Below are 16,447 nucleotides of genomic sequence, written 5' to 3'. Positions count from 1 at the left end.
GATAGAGCAAGGTTAACTATGCACAATTGTATGTGCAGGGCAGCTGCACTTCTCTTATATAAGAAGGGAATAGAACATTTACTGATTTTCTCTCAACATTGTTTTTGCTGATGTTCACCACCACGTGTCTGCCTGTTGGACCACAGTAGCCTAGTGTTCCCTGAGGATTACTGCTGATCTGTAATACTTCTAAATACCTTTAGATGACCACAACTTGGTTCCCTCACACCTGCTTACTCATACATTTGTGTAAGGTCTTCCGTTGTCTCATTCTGCTTATCATCATACATAGGCTGAAGGACTTAACTGGGCACTTCTTCCTGGAGTCTGGTTTTCACATATTCAGTATGATTCCCTTTTTTAAAGTTTTAAAACAAGCAAAAATAACATTATATTGCTTAGGGGTGTGTGTGTGTGTGTGTCTTAAAAGACCAAGGTAATGATAAACACAAAATTCAGGATAGTTATGAGGGAGAGCCAGGAGGATGTCCAAACGGTGGGGTGGGTAAAATAGAGGGGAAGAGGAAGGTAAAAATAAAGTTCTCAGTAATGTTATAGTTCTTGGGTTGGTTGATGGTTTTATGGGTGTTCACTACCAGTGTTCATAAATAAATGAATGTCACAAGTATGAAAAGTTCATATCTAACCTAGTAATGATGAATTCTGTGCCCTTGAGTTTATGATTATAAGAGCAATGCAAGATTTTTTTATCAGCCAGAATCTCACTTCCATAACATACTTTTATTTTGTTTCCTTCCGATGTCAAGGGCTTTTTAAAACTCTAAGTGGATCACAGCCATAAGTTTGCCTCTCTTCAAGTGAATTTCCCCCAGTCAATTATTGTCCATAATTTAGTCAGATTGTAATTTTCCTCATTGGAAATACTTTGCGTTTCCCCACAAGATTATTTTTGTCTGGGGTTCATGGATCCTTATCTTGGGCCTTGCATGCTAGTTGTTATGGATCCAGGAATTACCAACTAACTCCTGAATAATGTTCACTGAAGGGCCATGATTGCTTGTTGCCAGAAAAAATACATGATCCTTAAATTTGAATTTCAGGTCAATAAAAAATAATTCTTGGGGACACCTGGATACTTCAGTCAGTTAAGTGTCTGCCTTTGGCTCAGATCCTGATCCCAGGGCCCTGGGATTGAGTCCAGGGGAGCCTGCTTCTCCCTCTCCCTCTGCCCCTCCTTGCTCAGCAGGGAGCCTGCTTCTCCTTCTGCTTGACACTCTCTCTCCCTTTGACAAATAAATAAAATATTTTTTAAAAAACAAATGATTATTTAGTATACGTATGAACTTGAGGCCTACAGAGTCCTCTCTTTTACTTACTAAATCTTTCGCTGCCTCGTTTGGGCCAATAACTACTCTTTAATGTCATTATTGGATTTGCATCCCAGGGAGTGTGAGTTTTAGAGTCAGACTGAGTCCAGTTCAAATCCTGGCTCCTCCACTCAAGATACAGAACATTTTATCTCAGAATTCTCATCGATTAAATAGAAATATTAGCAATACATCATGAGGTTGTTGGGAATATTGGATATTTGTATAGTATTTAGCATAATTCCTGGTACATACTAAGCACTCAATGGCTATTATCATTATTTTTGTCGTTTTTATATAGAACATTATGTGCACCAGCTAAGATCTGACCTGGTACTGCAAAACTCTCTATTTACAGGATTAATTTGGGAACTGACCTTCCTTAGCATCTTCCTTGGTGATAACCAAGGCAAAGTGGCATCCTGCTTCTTGCTTTTTGTTTCTGAACACTTCTTTTGGCCCCCTGTCATGAAGTGCCCCATATTTGTTTCTCTAATTGGTTTTCTCCTTTTAATATAAAGACCTATTTTATTTCTGTCTTTGGGGGGTCACTTAGAATTCCTCAAGTTGGAGGCTATGGTCTTCCCTGATGGGAGCCTGAATGCTAGGTAATCACTTTTAATAATGCTATCCTTAAGCCAATGACTAATGAGTGTGGCTAACAAAGGGGAACAGCCCTTATCAATAACAGGTTTAAATAGAATGCAGGGACCCAGTTAAGCCTCCAGATATCTAAATTCCCAGACAGTCCCAGACACCATCTACTCCGACTACAGAGGAGAGTCCAAGCAAAATCTTCCCAGATAAACCTAGCCAACTCACAAAAACATGAGAAATAATAATAAATTATTGTTATAAATGCATACGTACATACTTGCAGGGAAAGCAAGATACCCTAGATAGTGAGAACTCTCTGTTTCTCACAATCAGATCAAGAAATGAATTAAATTAGTTTTCCACTTGTCTCCCTCCTATATTCAGCACCTTCCTTCTTTTTCGTGCCCAATGCCTTTACTCTTTCTCATGTCAGGAAAGACTCCAGACACTTTACATCCTCTTCTCTGATCCACCCTTCCCTCTCAAAACGTACCTGTTTATACACTCTCCCTGGTGTCTAACTGGACATAGGATATGTTAATTCATCTTTATTGTGAGAGAGAGAGATAGAGAGACAGAGAAAGAGAGAAGGGGGCAGGAGAGGCTGAAGGAGAAAGAGAGGGAGAGGGAATTTTAAGCAGGCTCCAAGTTCAGTGCAGAGTCTGCCATGGGACTTGATCTCACAAGCCTGAGATCATGACCTGAACCAAAATCAAGAGTCAGATGCTTAATCCACTGAGCCACCCAGGTGTCCCAGACATAATAATTCACCTTAGCATGCTAAAAACTTTAAAAGATTCTATTTAATACCCCTCCCAAACCATGGAGTTTTTTTCAACACTCTAAACCTAAAGAATAAGCCAAGCAGTGGCTTCCTAGCAGATAAGGGAGGCCATGCAGGATTCCTTAAATCACACCACATTATCAGCTGCCTGTTCTGTCTGCTTCGCATGAATGGAAGGGAGCAGTAGAGCAGATAATCTAAAGATCATTTCCACTTGGTTTGGGAATGCACCACACGGTGTTGTTGTAGCTGATTTGCTTTGCTAATTATGTTCTACTTAAGCTAATATTGAAATTGGTTCACATTTTTTAAGCTCATCTGGGCAAGAAGAGGGAAAATGTGGTAGTGTGGCCCACTTTGAAATGAAGGACATAAAAGTTCTATGTATGAGCTGATAGATCTAGAAGATAAATGCCCAAGGAACAAAATAGAACTTTGCCAGTTACACCTACCTCATGTGACTCCCTGAAAGGCCAGTCTTTCCAATGACCTGCCCAGAATCTGAACCTTCATTAGTAACCTTCATTAAGGGTCTTAATCATGACATAGGTATGGTTAAAGCAGTATGTAACCTAAGAGGAGTAACGCTTTTCCTAGCAGACATATTAGCAATTTGTCTAAGTCATCAGTCCTTTTTGTCATCTAGTGGAAAAATCACTGAAGTGGTGGGACACAAGATAATGGTACATTGATGGGGGCATGGGTACACTAAAAGACCATTGGGCAGCTGTGGCAGAAGTAAAAGAACACCAAGTGCCTTGTGGGTGAGCTGGAAGGGTTGCAGAAAGAGGGCAAGGCAAACTTCACCTCTTTTTTCCTGAATTTTCCTAGTTTCTTGCTCATGGTAGACATAGAAAACATGCAACTCTATCAAATACATTCTTCACTTCTTTCCACTTTTCTTGCTGGGTAATTGGGCTTTCAAGGGCTTCTGAAGATTTCAGAGATCTTGGTTTTCCTTTGAGGCATGTCCTTTAGAGCCAAAGCCTAACTATCCATTGTCTTTCCAACCCTATAAGCTGCAGCAAGGGACCATGGGGCTATTGAAATGTCTTGCTGTCTTTCTCATTGCAGTCTGCTCCCAGTTCTCAAGAGGGGTATATGCCATCTTTGGATTCTATGACCAGATGTCAATGAACACTCTGACCTCCTTCTGTGGGGCCCTGCACACATCCTTTGTGACGCCCAGCTTCCCCACTGATGCAGATGTGCAGTTTGTCATCCAGATGCGCCCAGCCTTGAAGGGTGCCATTCTGAGTCTGCTGGGTCACTACAAGTGGGAGAAGTTTGTGTACCTCTACGACACAGAAAGAGGTAAGAAGAGGCATCTGCTCTCCTCTTTAAATATTCATGTAACAGTGCTGTTCAACCCTCCTCAACTGATGTTTGTTCCCTTCTCGTTCAGTAAATACAATCTAATACTCTTTTAAACTGTATTTATTTATTTTTTTAAGGTTTTTTTTATAAAGATTTTATTTATTTATTTGACAGAGAGAAATCACAAGTAGATGGAGAGGCAGGCAGAGAGAGAGGGAAGCAGGCTCTCTGCCGAGCAGAGAGCCCGATGCGGGACTCGATCCCAGGACTCTGAGATCATGACCTGAGCCGAAGGCAGCGGCTTAACCCACTGAGCCACCCAGGCGCCCCTAAACTGTATTTAAATTCAAAGTGAATTTAAATTAAGACCCCAAAACACCAATTCAATGGTCATATTAGAATCTAATTTTTCAAACTATATATGTCCTCTCACCCCCAGCCATGGAAAGAGGGTTGGGACTCTCCTGGCTGAGTCACTGTTGTTGAAAAAGCACCCTCTCCCCTCAAAATAATTTAAGTGGTCTACAATGCACAAAGTAAAAGCAGATTTATCCAAAATAGAGACAGGCTTAAGCTGGAAAGTTTCGGAAAATTAATCCTATCAGAGAAGGTAATTGTCCCCATTTCAAAGATTCAAAAACTAAAGCCCAAGAAGAAATGTGCTTTTTCACTCAGCCATTTAACCACAGAGCTGGGACTGGTGTCAATATCTCCTGCTTCTAGGGCTTGTTTTGCTAGATCACATTAAGTCTTCAGCTTACATGGCCTCAACAATTATCTGATGGAAATAATGAGCAGAGAGTAACTAAACTGGACTTTGGGAATGGATGTTTTTTCTAATAGTAATAATAATAATAATAATAATATATTGAAGACACATTTTATTGAAACAATCTCAGATATTAAGGGTCTGATTCTAAATAGCATACAGTTAGGTGTATTTGTTAATTGTATAATGCATTATAATTCAGCCAAATAGACTCCTCAAAAGCCCAGTTATCTTTGAGGGGTTCCTCAGTAAAACCAAAGGATCCTATCACCATAAGATTCCAAAAAATAATGTTACTTTATCATTTGTTTGCCTGTAACTCTGCCTGTAGCCTGGGAATGATTCTTTCTGACTCAGAGAAGGAGGGAACAAATGGAAGGCTTGTCTGCCTGAGTGGTACCCGGAGAAGAGGTCTTTTCTAGGTAACTTAACTTGAAAGACTATTTTGGTTTTTCAGAAACCCAAAGAACTCCCTATATTTGCCTATGGTACTTACTTCTTTTTTTTTTTTTTAAGTTTTATTTATTTATTTGACAGAGAGAGAACACAAATAGGTAGAGCAGCAGGCAGAGGGAGAGGGAGGGGGGAGAAGCAGGTTCTCCGTTGAGCAGGGAACCTGATGTAGGGCTCAATCCCAGGACCCTGGGATCATGACCTGAGCCGAAGGCCACCAATTAATCGACTGAGTCACCCAGGTTCCCCAACTTATTTCTAAAATATTATAGCTATCCTGAACCCAAAGCAAGAGACCTGAGTTCTAGTTCAAGATCTGCCATTTTAATGAGCTCTCTGACCTTGACTAATGCAATGAAGCTCTCTTGGCCTTGTCTTCTCTCCTAGGGCACTTCTTGTCTTAATGTAACGTTCTATGATTTTTTGAGATATTATACCAGACACAGAACACTTTGTGTCTTACTGCTAAACCTAACTCATATATTATTAGTTCATAAGTCAAGCAATTTTAAAAGTTGTTACCAACCCCCAGTGGTGTGTTTCAGATGCTTATATAATACAGTTCCAATGGGGGTGGACAGAAAAGAACGTTGGTGAAACCATTCATGAACAACATGGAACACTATCAAGTTGAATGCCACACTATAGACTCTAATTGCTCTAAGAATTGTGAAAAGATATCACCCCAGCAAAGTAGAGTTTTCTGAGAAGGTTGGCTAGATGATCTAAGCTAGATGATCTAAGCTAGATGAAGTTGTAGATTGCAAAAGAAGAGGGAGGTATGATTTGGAGAAGGGGAAAAGAGATGAACCAAGGGCAGAATCAGGAAGGAGTGCTGTGTGTTCACACAGAGCCTTGCCTGACAAGGATACAAAAATAGTTTCAACATTTGAATCCATAGTTTGCTAGATTCCATTGCATTTCATTTTCTCTCAAACACTGAGGATGAATTTGCCTATTTCTGTGTATTGCATATGGTATATTACACTGTGTAACAATCTACATTTCAGAATGGAAGTTTGTAAATCAGGCAGCTTCTCTCCTGAAAACTGTTGTAAACTAAATACCAGTTTTATTAACACTGTAACCCCCCATCTATTCAAAAGCAGAAGATAGAGCTCATGTGTTTTCTCCTCATCTCCCATGGCCTTTCTTCACCCATTAGTTGTCAATTGGAGGAAAGGAAGCAAAAGTCCATCTAGGTCTATTTCTCATCCCTGTCTCTTTTCTCAAATCATCTTACTAAATAGTTTGGACAGTTCTGTGGTCTAAGAGCCAAAAGAATCCTTTCCTATTCATACATATTTATAATTTTTTTCTTTATGGTCATTTAGCAGGTAGGACTGATCTGGTCTGCTTAAGAACTACTTTCTATAAACTTTTAGACTAACTTCCTCCTCTGAAAACTTTCTTAAAACACTGAACCAGGACCCTGTTCTAGTATTTCCAATGGCTTATATGGCCCACACTTGGGGAAAAAATGTAGTGTATTCTTCAAGACTCAACATAATTATGCCTCAGTCAACTAACAAACCTGTTGTCCATATGTTACCTAATGAGAACCTTCCACTGCAGCCAGCTCCCATTTTCTTTCTTTCTTTTTTTTTTTTTTAAAGATTTTATTTATTTATTTGTTAGAGAGAGAGCGCATGAGCAAACACAAGCAGGGGGAGCAGCAGGAAGAAGGAGAAGGAGGCTCCTCACAGAGCAAGGAGCCCAATGCAGCACTTGATCCCAGGATGCTGGGACCATGACCAGAGCAGACGCTTAACTGACTGAGTCACCCAGGTGTCCCATGCAGCTCCCATTTTCCATAGTTGCCCAAATGTGCCAGAACTATGCTTGGTCTCAGCAACTTTACTTCTACTACTACCTAGAATTCTCTCCATCTTGATTAGAAAATCCTGTCGGTCCTTCCATTTTTCAAAACCTACCTCAAACTCTACCTCTCCAAGGTAGCCATCCCTGGCCACTCCAGTTCATTGTCACTCACTCATTCATTTAGTCAGTCAGTCAGTGTTAGATCATAGGCATGGGTTCTGCACCTATCTTAATGGATAGGACCTAATTTTAAAAAGATTCTCAGGGATAGCCTCATTGAGAAGGGGCATTTAAGGTGAGAAATAATGGATTAGAAGGGACAGCCATGTGAAGAATAGAGGGAAAGAGTTTTAAGCAGTGGAAATAGCATGTGCAAAGGCCATGTAGCAGAGAAGTTTGGTATGTTTGAGGAAATGAAAGAAGACAAGTGTGGGTAAAGGGGAGTGAGGAGGTTGAGAGTGGCCTGAGATGAGACTGTAGAAGTAGACAGGAGGCAGAGGATAGCCATAGAGAATGAAAAGGAGCCATGGTAAGGAATACGAATTTTATTCTAACTTCAGTGGGAGGTCTTTGGAGGATTCTGAACAGGGGAGTCACATGATCTAAGTTTCTGTAGAGAATGGAATGTGGTACAAGAACAAAAGAAGGGAAGCTAATGAAAAGGCCACCATGGTTATTTAGGTGAGAAATTATGGGAGCTTAGAATAGGCTGGAGATGGAGAAAAGTGGATGAAATTGAAATACATTTGGGACACAGAATCAACAGAACTTGGGACAGGTTGACTGTGGGATATGAGGGAGAAGAAGGCTTCATGGATGACTGGTAGACTTTTGGCTTGAGGGACTGGGCAAAATGATAACTGTTTACTAAGGTGACTGAGCAGGAGGAGAACAAGTTTTGAGGAGCAAAGATCCTGCCTACCTCTGAACACCCACAGGACCCTTTTGTCCATGTCACTCACTTGGCACTTAACGTAAGTGTTCTCCATTGTTATTTCACTGAGTCTGCTGTATACCTTCCCAAGCTCCTCTCTCCAGTGTGATAACCAATAATTGGTTAGCACCTAGATTTATACTTTGTGTCTACAGTGGTACATAGCGTGGGCCTGGGGACATATTTAGTGTTTTTCCAATGCCATTACTGGTTATTCAAGAGTAAGCCCATGTCCATTTTTGTTGTTGGACTGAAAGAGAGAGAGACACACACAAAGCAGAGAAGGAAGGAAGGAAGGAAAGAAGGAAGAAAGGAAGGAAGTAAATGGGGGGAGGGAGGGAGGGGGGAATTGGGAAGGAGGGAAGGGAAGGAAGAAAAAAGATGGGAAGGGAAGAAAGAGAGGAGAAAGTGAATCCAGTTTGTAAATCAAGCCATGAGATACAGTTCTTTAAAATATTCAATAAAGCGTCTATTGTGTATTTCCTCATTTTCTACAATAATCTATTGCTTTCATAGTAAACATTTTGGGAGAAATTACAACCGTGAAATCAAATTTTAGAATATTTTAATTACATAAGAGATAAATGGAAAATAGAGAGACAAAAGGGAATATGTCATTCAAGTAAGCTAAATATACAAATGATGTGACTCTACTGTATGAGGGTAGCGGTAAATGAGAAGCTGAGAAATGGGTTGTACAGTTGAGGTCATTTAAAAGATTTGTGGCACAATCAAGATAACATTGCCTCTGAAGTTATAAACAGCAAATGGATTTCAAGGCTTTCTTGGCTACACACAGATTTCTGCCTGCCAAGAAAGGTCTGGTTTTGTGTTTGCAGTCTTCACTTTGCTTTGTTACCAAAATACCATGTAGCTTCATTAATACAAAGTTGAAAATTCTGCTCTTGGTGCTGTATACAGAGAAATTCATTTCTTGGAAAAATTATGAGGTTGACTAAGTGAGATATCTGCCCCTTTGTACCCTCTCCTCTTTATTTACCCAGGGCTCCCCACTCTGTCATTTGTCTACACCTGCCCTCCCTGGTAGGAACAAAGCCTTGATCTCTCTGTCCCAACCTGCCTCTACACCTCCACAGAGACTTTCCTGTCCCACATTTTGTTTCCACTGACTAATGGACTCTCTTTGCAAGTGACAACACTTCAGCTGACCAATAGACTTTCTCTAGCAAGTGACAACACTTCAGCTGACCAATGTACTCATGCTAATTTCTCTATGGCTGTTAATGATGTGATGTGTTAGTGCATCCAGGGAAGAAATTTCTAGTCAGGTAAGAGCATTCTGTGGCATTAAACCCTAATCCAAAGCATGGCTTTCTGCTGCTGGCATCCCAGACACCACAAGTCCAGTTGGGGAGGCCTCTTGCCCACACACCTTCCCACACAGAAAGTCCTAAAGCTATGCCAGGGAAGTGTTGTTGGTCTGAAACATGGTCACCTCTTCCAGTTTTCTGTTAGACCTGTTTTTTTGGGTGTAAGTGACCTAGTTCTCTGTGGTGCTAACATTTCCCCCAGAACAGCAACATACTTGAGAACTGCAGCCAGACTCTCTCGTGCCACTGACAACTCTCCTTGCCTTCAATGGGCACAGCCCACAGAGATGAAAGGTTCTGGCCCAGGCTGCAGCTCTCAGCTTAGATAATGAGATAATAGTTCTAAGTGCCCTTTGAGGCAACTAGTCCCTACCTTCTTGCCAGTGTTCAATAAACTCCTGCTGTTTCCCATTCTCAACCTGAAACTCCCTACTCAGTTCCCAAGTCACTCTCTGGAAGTCAACAGCCTTCTAACAGACTTTTCTATTTGCTCTAGAAAGTTGGGGCCGAAACATGGGTGGTGGCAACAGGTAGTCCATCAGTCACCAAGCAATTATTGGGCCTTTTCTAGTACTAGCTTGTGCCGGGCCATTGGTAGTATTTAAGAAAGACAGAATTAGCTGCTGCCTTAAAGAGTTCACAGTCCTGTTGCTGTAACAGTGATTTATCTCAAGGGCCTGGAAAAAAATTAATTTTTAACCCAACTGTTCCCTCATCCAATAATGACATGTGCATTCATTAGAGCAGACACCTTGTGAAAGATTAAAAGGGTCGCCAGATAACAAGGAAGATGGGAAAATGCTTGAAGAGCATGAGGGCTTAAGAGGTAAAGAGATTCCCCCCAGACAAGGATAAGGGGACCCTTCCTCACAGGAGTGTTTTCCGATTGACTGGGTTCAATGCCAGACACCTTCTTGTATGTTGTTGTTTACCACCTACTTATGCAACCTGGCTTCATCCCTCCCCTCCAGTTCTATATTCCCAAATAAAGTGTAGAATCTGTCTCCCCTCTATGTTTCTGTCTCTGTTTCTGTCTCTTGCTCTCCCTCCCTCCCTTCTTCCTGCTTTCCTTTCCTTTTTACACACACACACACACACACACACAGGCATGCATGCATACACATACACACCCCAGTACCAATCAGTGGCACACATCAATAAATCCCTCTTATTGGCCTCATTTTATCATAAGATAAATCTGTTGGATAAGAGCAGCTGCCATTTTTTTTTACAAGCACTTCCTATGCACTAGGCCATGAGTTTTTGGATTACCACACTGAATCCACGTGACAACCCTGTATCTTTACAAATGAGGAAACCAAGGCACAAAATGACTGAATTATGGCTCCTAGGATCACACAGCTCAGTGTGCCAAAGTAGCAAAACCAGAATTTCAACCCAGGTCTGCCGCATTCACAGTCTATGCATGCTATTTGCTGCAATAACACTGCCTCCCACACTTCTAACATTTTAAAACTTCTACTACCTCTTCCCTTAGTCCTTCCTTCAGCCATTCTTCAAAGTATCTGTTACCTCGACACTCCCTATCCTAGATGTCCTCCTACGGATATAGTCCAGGGGTCGATTTCCTTCATAAAGCCTGATGTCCACAAATGAACACCAGAAGTCGTGGTCCTGGAGTTCCAAGATCCCAGATAGGCAGCAGATCAAAAATCCAGGTTAAGTGGTGCCTGGGTGGCTCAGTTGTTAAGCATCTTCCTTTGGATCAGGTCAAGATCCCAGGGTCCTGGGGTTGAGCCCCACCTCGGGCTCCCTGTTCAATGGAGAGTCTACTTCTCTCTCTCCCTCTGCTGCTTCCCCTGCTTGTGCGCTCTCTCTCTCTCTCTCTCTCTCTATCTCTCTATCTCTTTCTCTTGCTCTCTCTCTCTGCCAAATAAATATACATACAAATAAATAAATAAATAAAATCATTTTTTAAAATCCAGGTTAAGGGGCAAATGAGTAGTAAAAATAGCAAATGCAGCCGGGTGGGTGGCTCAAACTCTTAGAGTGCTGTGATGGGGACATGGCTCTGAGGCAAAGTGAACTCAGAGATTCCTCTCTGAGTAAGAAGCAGTTCCCAGAGCAGAGAAAGATCTGAAACTGAAGGTCTTCATCAGTATGGTGCCATTTTTGCCTGGAGAAGAAGAAAGCAAGGAGAGACAGATGATAGGTTCTACCACGGCTACTTGGCAGGAACGTGAAGAAAATGGTTTCAGGTAACTTGATGTAAGAAAAGAAAAGAGAAGAGAAGAGAAGAGAAGAGAAAAAGAAAAAGATAAAAGGATAAAGAACAGACTATCGTGGATTTTTTTTTTTCTCCTCCACTTTAAGAACTGAGTAAAAGATGTGCGAAGGTAACAGATGGCTCCAATTCTAGTCATGTCCATTTGCCTTCTGGGAAAAGCAAAGCCAAGAGAGTTTTTATTGAAATTCAAGCTACTTTTTACATCTGAATAAATTAGGAAGGCCCAGAGAGTATGTTATGCTGTGAGAGACAGACACTAAATTCCCCTGTTTGAGTGGCAATAATCGGGGTTGACAGTACTTGAGACATTTGGTAGCTTCTGCGGCCTGCCTAATCTATTGTGATGAGTCCTCAACTGTGAGAGCATCTTGAGAGCCTGCGCAATAATAACAGTGAATGACTATTTGGACTGGATTGTGAATAAAAGACCACACATATGTCTGTAATGAGAATTTCATTGAAAATGAAAATACCGAAGCTGTCATATTTTTTAATGCTTCGATTTGCACATCCTTGACTGCTTTGGGGCATAAAAAGAGAAAGTGCAGAGCAATTTGTTGTCAGCTCTTGAAATAAATTATCATTTAAACACTTCCTCTCCACAAAGGTTATTAGCTTAGTAGCTTGTTCCTAGGGTTGAACCATCAGTAGGGGAAAAAAAATCACAAGACATTAAACTACCCTTTCAAAAGCTGAATATTAGTTACTGTGGAAATTGTTCTCTCAGTGGCTTAACATATTTTGCTGTAGCTCTCCAGTGCTACAGATTAGACTGCAGCGACTATTAATAAATACTGTCATATTTTACAGCTGTCACGCAAAGCTGAAAAAAGGCTTCGCTGTGATTAGATCCTGTTTACTGTAATATTTCCAGCTCAGCCTCAGAAAGGCAGTTTTCCTATAAAGGTATTTTCCATAAGTAGAATATTTCTCCATCAGACAACATGACTAATTTTAATGTATCATTAACTCCTTGGTAGCAGTGAATTTGAGGTTGAATTGACTTCACAGCCAGAGATCCATTCCTCTCCAGAGACACAGTAAGCTCAACTGTCAAATCTTTTCTTTTGGGTTATCCTTCATATTCAGAGATGGTGTGGCCATCGGGAGATGTGCTCCAAGTCATCACCCTCCCCCCCGACCCTGCAGCACACAGATGCAGAAGGACAAATTTGTACCAGTTTATCTACCTTCTTTTGCCTTGTCCCTCTTGTGACCAATTGCACTGTTTGCAAGGCAGCAGGTCAGGATTTAGGGCAGGAGTGACACTTCGGTGGGCTAGCTTGAAATTCTGCATCGTGAGCTTAAATGCCATCATAAGAACAAAAGAAATAAATCTCCAGCCCCCCTACCATGCATTAGCTGTTTGGAATGGGATTCACATCTCTGAAGAAAGGAGGTGACAGCTGGCAGGGTTGCTTTTGTTCTGACCTTCCATTGCTTTTCATCCAGCTCCTTGAGAAATTAACCCTCACTAAACTGAGTATCTAGTTTTTGATGAGTGGGTGGTCCTGACGCTATTGAGGGTTAGCTGATGTATTCTGTAAATTCAGAGTGGAGCTGGAGAGGTCCTTGAGAACGCTCTTCTAAATGTTCCTTGGGGGAAGAAAGAGACTGTGTGGCGTAGACCTACAACTGTGGTTTTAAGATTTGTCCCCTGGAGCCCCTTTAGAAAACAAAACCTGGGCAGGAGTGCTGTGGAGGTTAAACAAAAGAATGCATGTACTGTCTTTAGCACCAAGCTGGACATAGTAATGTGCTCAATAAATGTTACCTCTTTTTATTTTATTATCATTATAGAACAGTGATCCTCAGTGGGGAGAGAAGGTGATTTGGCCTCCCGCAGGGACATCTGGCCCTGTCTAGAGACATTTTCAGTAGTGGGAAGAGGCCAGAAATGCGGCTAAACATCCTACAGCACACAGGACAGTACCCACCCCCAAAAGAATTATCTGGAACGAAATATCAAGAGTGTCAAGGTAGCAGCAGGGTCAAAGGACAGATGGTTGCAGAAACTCCTCAAGGGGTTGTCAGTGAACCAATCTAGCATTTACTGAGTCTCTCTTACTGTGCCTGGATTGGTGTTTAGAACTAGCAGTTTCAATAGGAGGTAGAGCCTTCAGCTTTGAAGAGCTTCTATTATGGTCAGCGAAACAGGATAAGATTAATGCACATGAAATAGAGAGAAGGGTAAAACAGCATAAGGCCAGAGCTAGATTGTGTAGTACAGATTTGAAGTATCGTGGGAATCCAAATAAGAAAGAGTTCACAATTGGCAAGATGGACACATCATGGAAGGCTCAACAGAAGAAGTTAGACATTTTTCTAAGCCCATCACCCAACTAGCAATGACCTTGCCTTGATTGCTAAGGCCAAGCTGGCATCTAGAACCAAAACAACATGGCATTCCCATCAATGCTCCCAAACGTCAGAGCTCAGGGCAAGAAACACAATTAAAAGAGAAACCAAAAAAAGAAACAATGTCCTTTTTACTAAATGGAAAGCAATTACAGAGCTGTTTGAAAATAGGCAGTAAACAAAAGGAGGGAGGAAAATACTGGCATAATTCCATCCCCCCCCCCCAACTAATCCTGTAGCAAAAGTGCAATTTGCAACAAAATCAACAGTGCTCTCTCCCTCTCTCTTGCAGTCAAACACACTGTTTGGCATCAGTACCAGTACACAGGATGCTTTAGCAGAAAAGTGAACGGAAGCAAGGAAGACAGGATATGAGTGGGAAGTTAAGGTGGAGCACGGCTTGCTCCACCCTGACCTCCCCTCTCCCCACCGTGCCCCCCCCCCGCTTCCCTCCTTCCCAATCTCTATGGAGTGTCTTCATTTAGGAGGAAAGTGGGGGCCCTAACACAGACTACATCCCTCCCCATCTCCCTGGATCCTTTCTGTCAATAAGTTTCCAGTGTCGGCTGCTATCCTGCTTTGTCGACTCCACAAACGATCTGATTAATTCTCTGGTGCTAACTGCCTCAGCGGGCTTTCTCAGCAGTAGAAAAGAGGCTAATTAAGATCATGTCAGGCGAAGAGGCTGACAGGTTATGTTCCTGGGCCACACGGAACTTTTAGAGGGCGCTTCAACTCCACTGCAGGCAGGCCGTGCTTGGCCAGACACTGACTCTATCATAGCCTTTGAATTTATTTCCACCAATTCCTGTGTCAACGGGCTTCCATTTTGTCAAGGATTTACGTCCTTCTCCTTGGGGTAATGAGCTGCCACTGTGTTTGCTCTCAATCACATTATTTCAGCTCCCTTTCATTTGAATTTTTAATATGCTTATAAACAAAGATAACAATTAATAGTGGGGTCATTTTCCCACCTAAATCATGTGTGCGAGAGTGTGTGCAAGAGACAGAGAGAGAGGGAGAGGCTGTGTGTGTGTGTGTGTGTTTGTCTGTCTGTCTGTCTGTCTTATCAGCATATAGCCCATAGAGGTGAGTTTAGGACAAGTAAAGGAAGCCCTACTTCTCACAGCAGGTAGAAAATGGAGGAAACATATGGAACTCATTACACCAAATGGTGGATTAGACTGAAAATAAAAATAGCTTCTCTCTCCCCCCAATAAAAGCTTAGGTGAATTCATGGATGACAGACTGATAGTTATTAAAAGAAAGAGATGTTTGGAGATTTCTCAAAACTGAGGTCACCACAAACTGCACAGCAGACTTCAGGGGCCATACGTGCCTTCTCATAAGCAAATAGTCACACAGAGTGCCTTGTGGGGGAGGGTTATCAAGACTCCACTATGCATCTAGTCCACTATGAGATTATCAAGAGTCCACTATGCATCTCGGAAGTGGAGAGGAATGCTGAGAAATAGGGAAATGTTCTTCAGGACGATTCTGTCTATTCTCATGAAATTAGAGTCTCCAACCGCAGCAAGAACGACATCCTTGGCCCAGCTAAAGATGTTGAAGAAAACCACCATCAAACCAGAATTAGTCCCATGCCTAACTCTGCCACTAAGTAGCAGTGTGATCCTGGGCAAGTCACAGAGCCTTTCTGGTCCTCAGATCCCACATCTGCAAAATGAGAGAGTGGATTCCATCATTCTTCAACTAAAAATTGCTGAGTGTAGCAGTTGTGTGTCAAGGACATTACTAGGGTTGTAGAAGCAAATGGAATAGAGTGCCTAGCCTTAAGCAGCTCACAGCTTCAAAGGGAAGCAAAGACGTGTAAATAAGTAGAATCTACAGCAATTCTTTTAGGTTCTAAAATTCTGTGGGCTATCATAGCACTTCCATTTCTTCCTCTTCTTTTCCCCATAATGAAACCAGAACTCCTTTTCAAATTACCAATCTTAGGAAGGGCTATAGGGACCTAAATATTCGCCCACATCAGCTTTAGACATTAGCCAAACACCTTCATCATGCTCACATTTCCTTCTTGCTCACCCTTTAGTGCCCAGCCCTTAACCTTTCCCGGATTCTGCTGGGCAGAAGAGAAAAGGAAAGAAAGCCAGGTTGGTAGATTAGGATGTCCAGTAGCTCTTAAAACCCTTCATGATAGATCTCATAGGTTTTCTTCTAACAAGGTTTGTTGGAATTTTCAGCAGTTCCTCCTCCCCTTACTTAAGGCCTCTACTGCCAGCACCTTTCAATTTCTTAAACCATAGTTCCACACAGCACTCAAGCTTCTGTGAAATGAGTGCATTCCTGCCAAAAATGATATGGATTTAGGATAATAATGCAGCTTTGTTTCTTGCTTTGTTTCCAAATTTTGTAAAGATTCGGAATGGTTCATTCAGCAAAGACAGTTACAGTTTCACATGGACTTTCCAGAGGATCTCCCCAAGTCCAGAGGATCTCCCCAAGTCTAGATCTGCCTGTCTCATCTCCCCCTACAACTTTTA

At 41.8% G+C, this 16,447-nt stretch overlaps 1 protein-coding gene across 5 annotated transcripts in view; it reads left to right on the top strand.

The window, feature by feature from the left end:
- The window catches only part of GRIA3 (glutamate ionotropic receptor AMPA type subunit 3), a 288,759-nt gene that overhangs the window by 67,130 nt on the left and 205,182 nt on the right, over positions 1 to 16,447 (top strand). For all 5 annotated transcript variants that reach the window (XM_013061246.2, XM_013061244.2, XM_013061245.2 and 2 more), the window contains one exon: positions 3,784 to 4,023. In XM_013061246.2, the coding sequence (XP_012916700.1) occupies positions 3,784 to 4,023 (240 nt within the window). The remainder of the gene's footprint in view (positions 1 to 3,783; positions 4,024 to 16,447) is intronic.

This window comes from Mustela putorius, unplaced genomic scaffold, assembly GCF_011764305.1.
Source record: "Mustela putorius furo isolate JIRA1106 unplaced genomic scaffold, ASM1176430v1.1 tig00003901_pilon_pilon_pilon, whole genome shotgun sequence".
NCBI classification, from domain to species: domain Eukaryota; kingdom Metazoa; phylum Chordata; class Mammalia; order Carnivora; family Mustelidae; genus Mustela; species Mustela putorius.
This window is presented reverse-complemented; position numbering and strand designations above follow the sequence as displayed.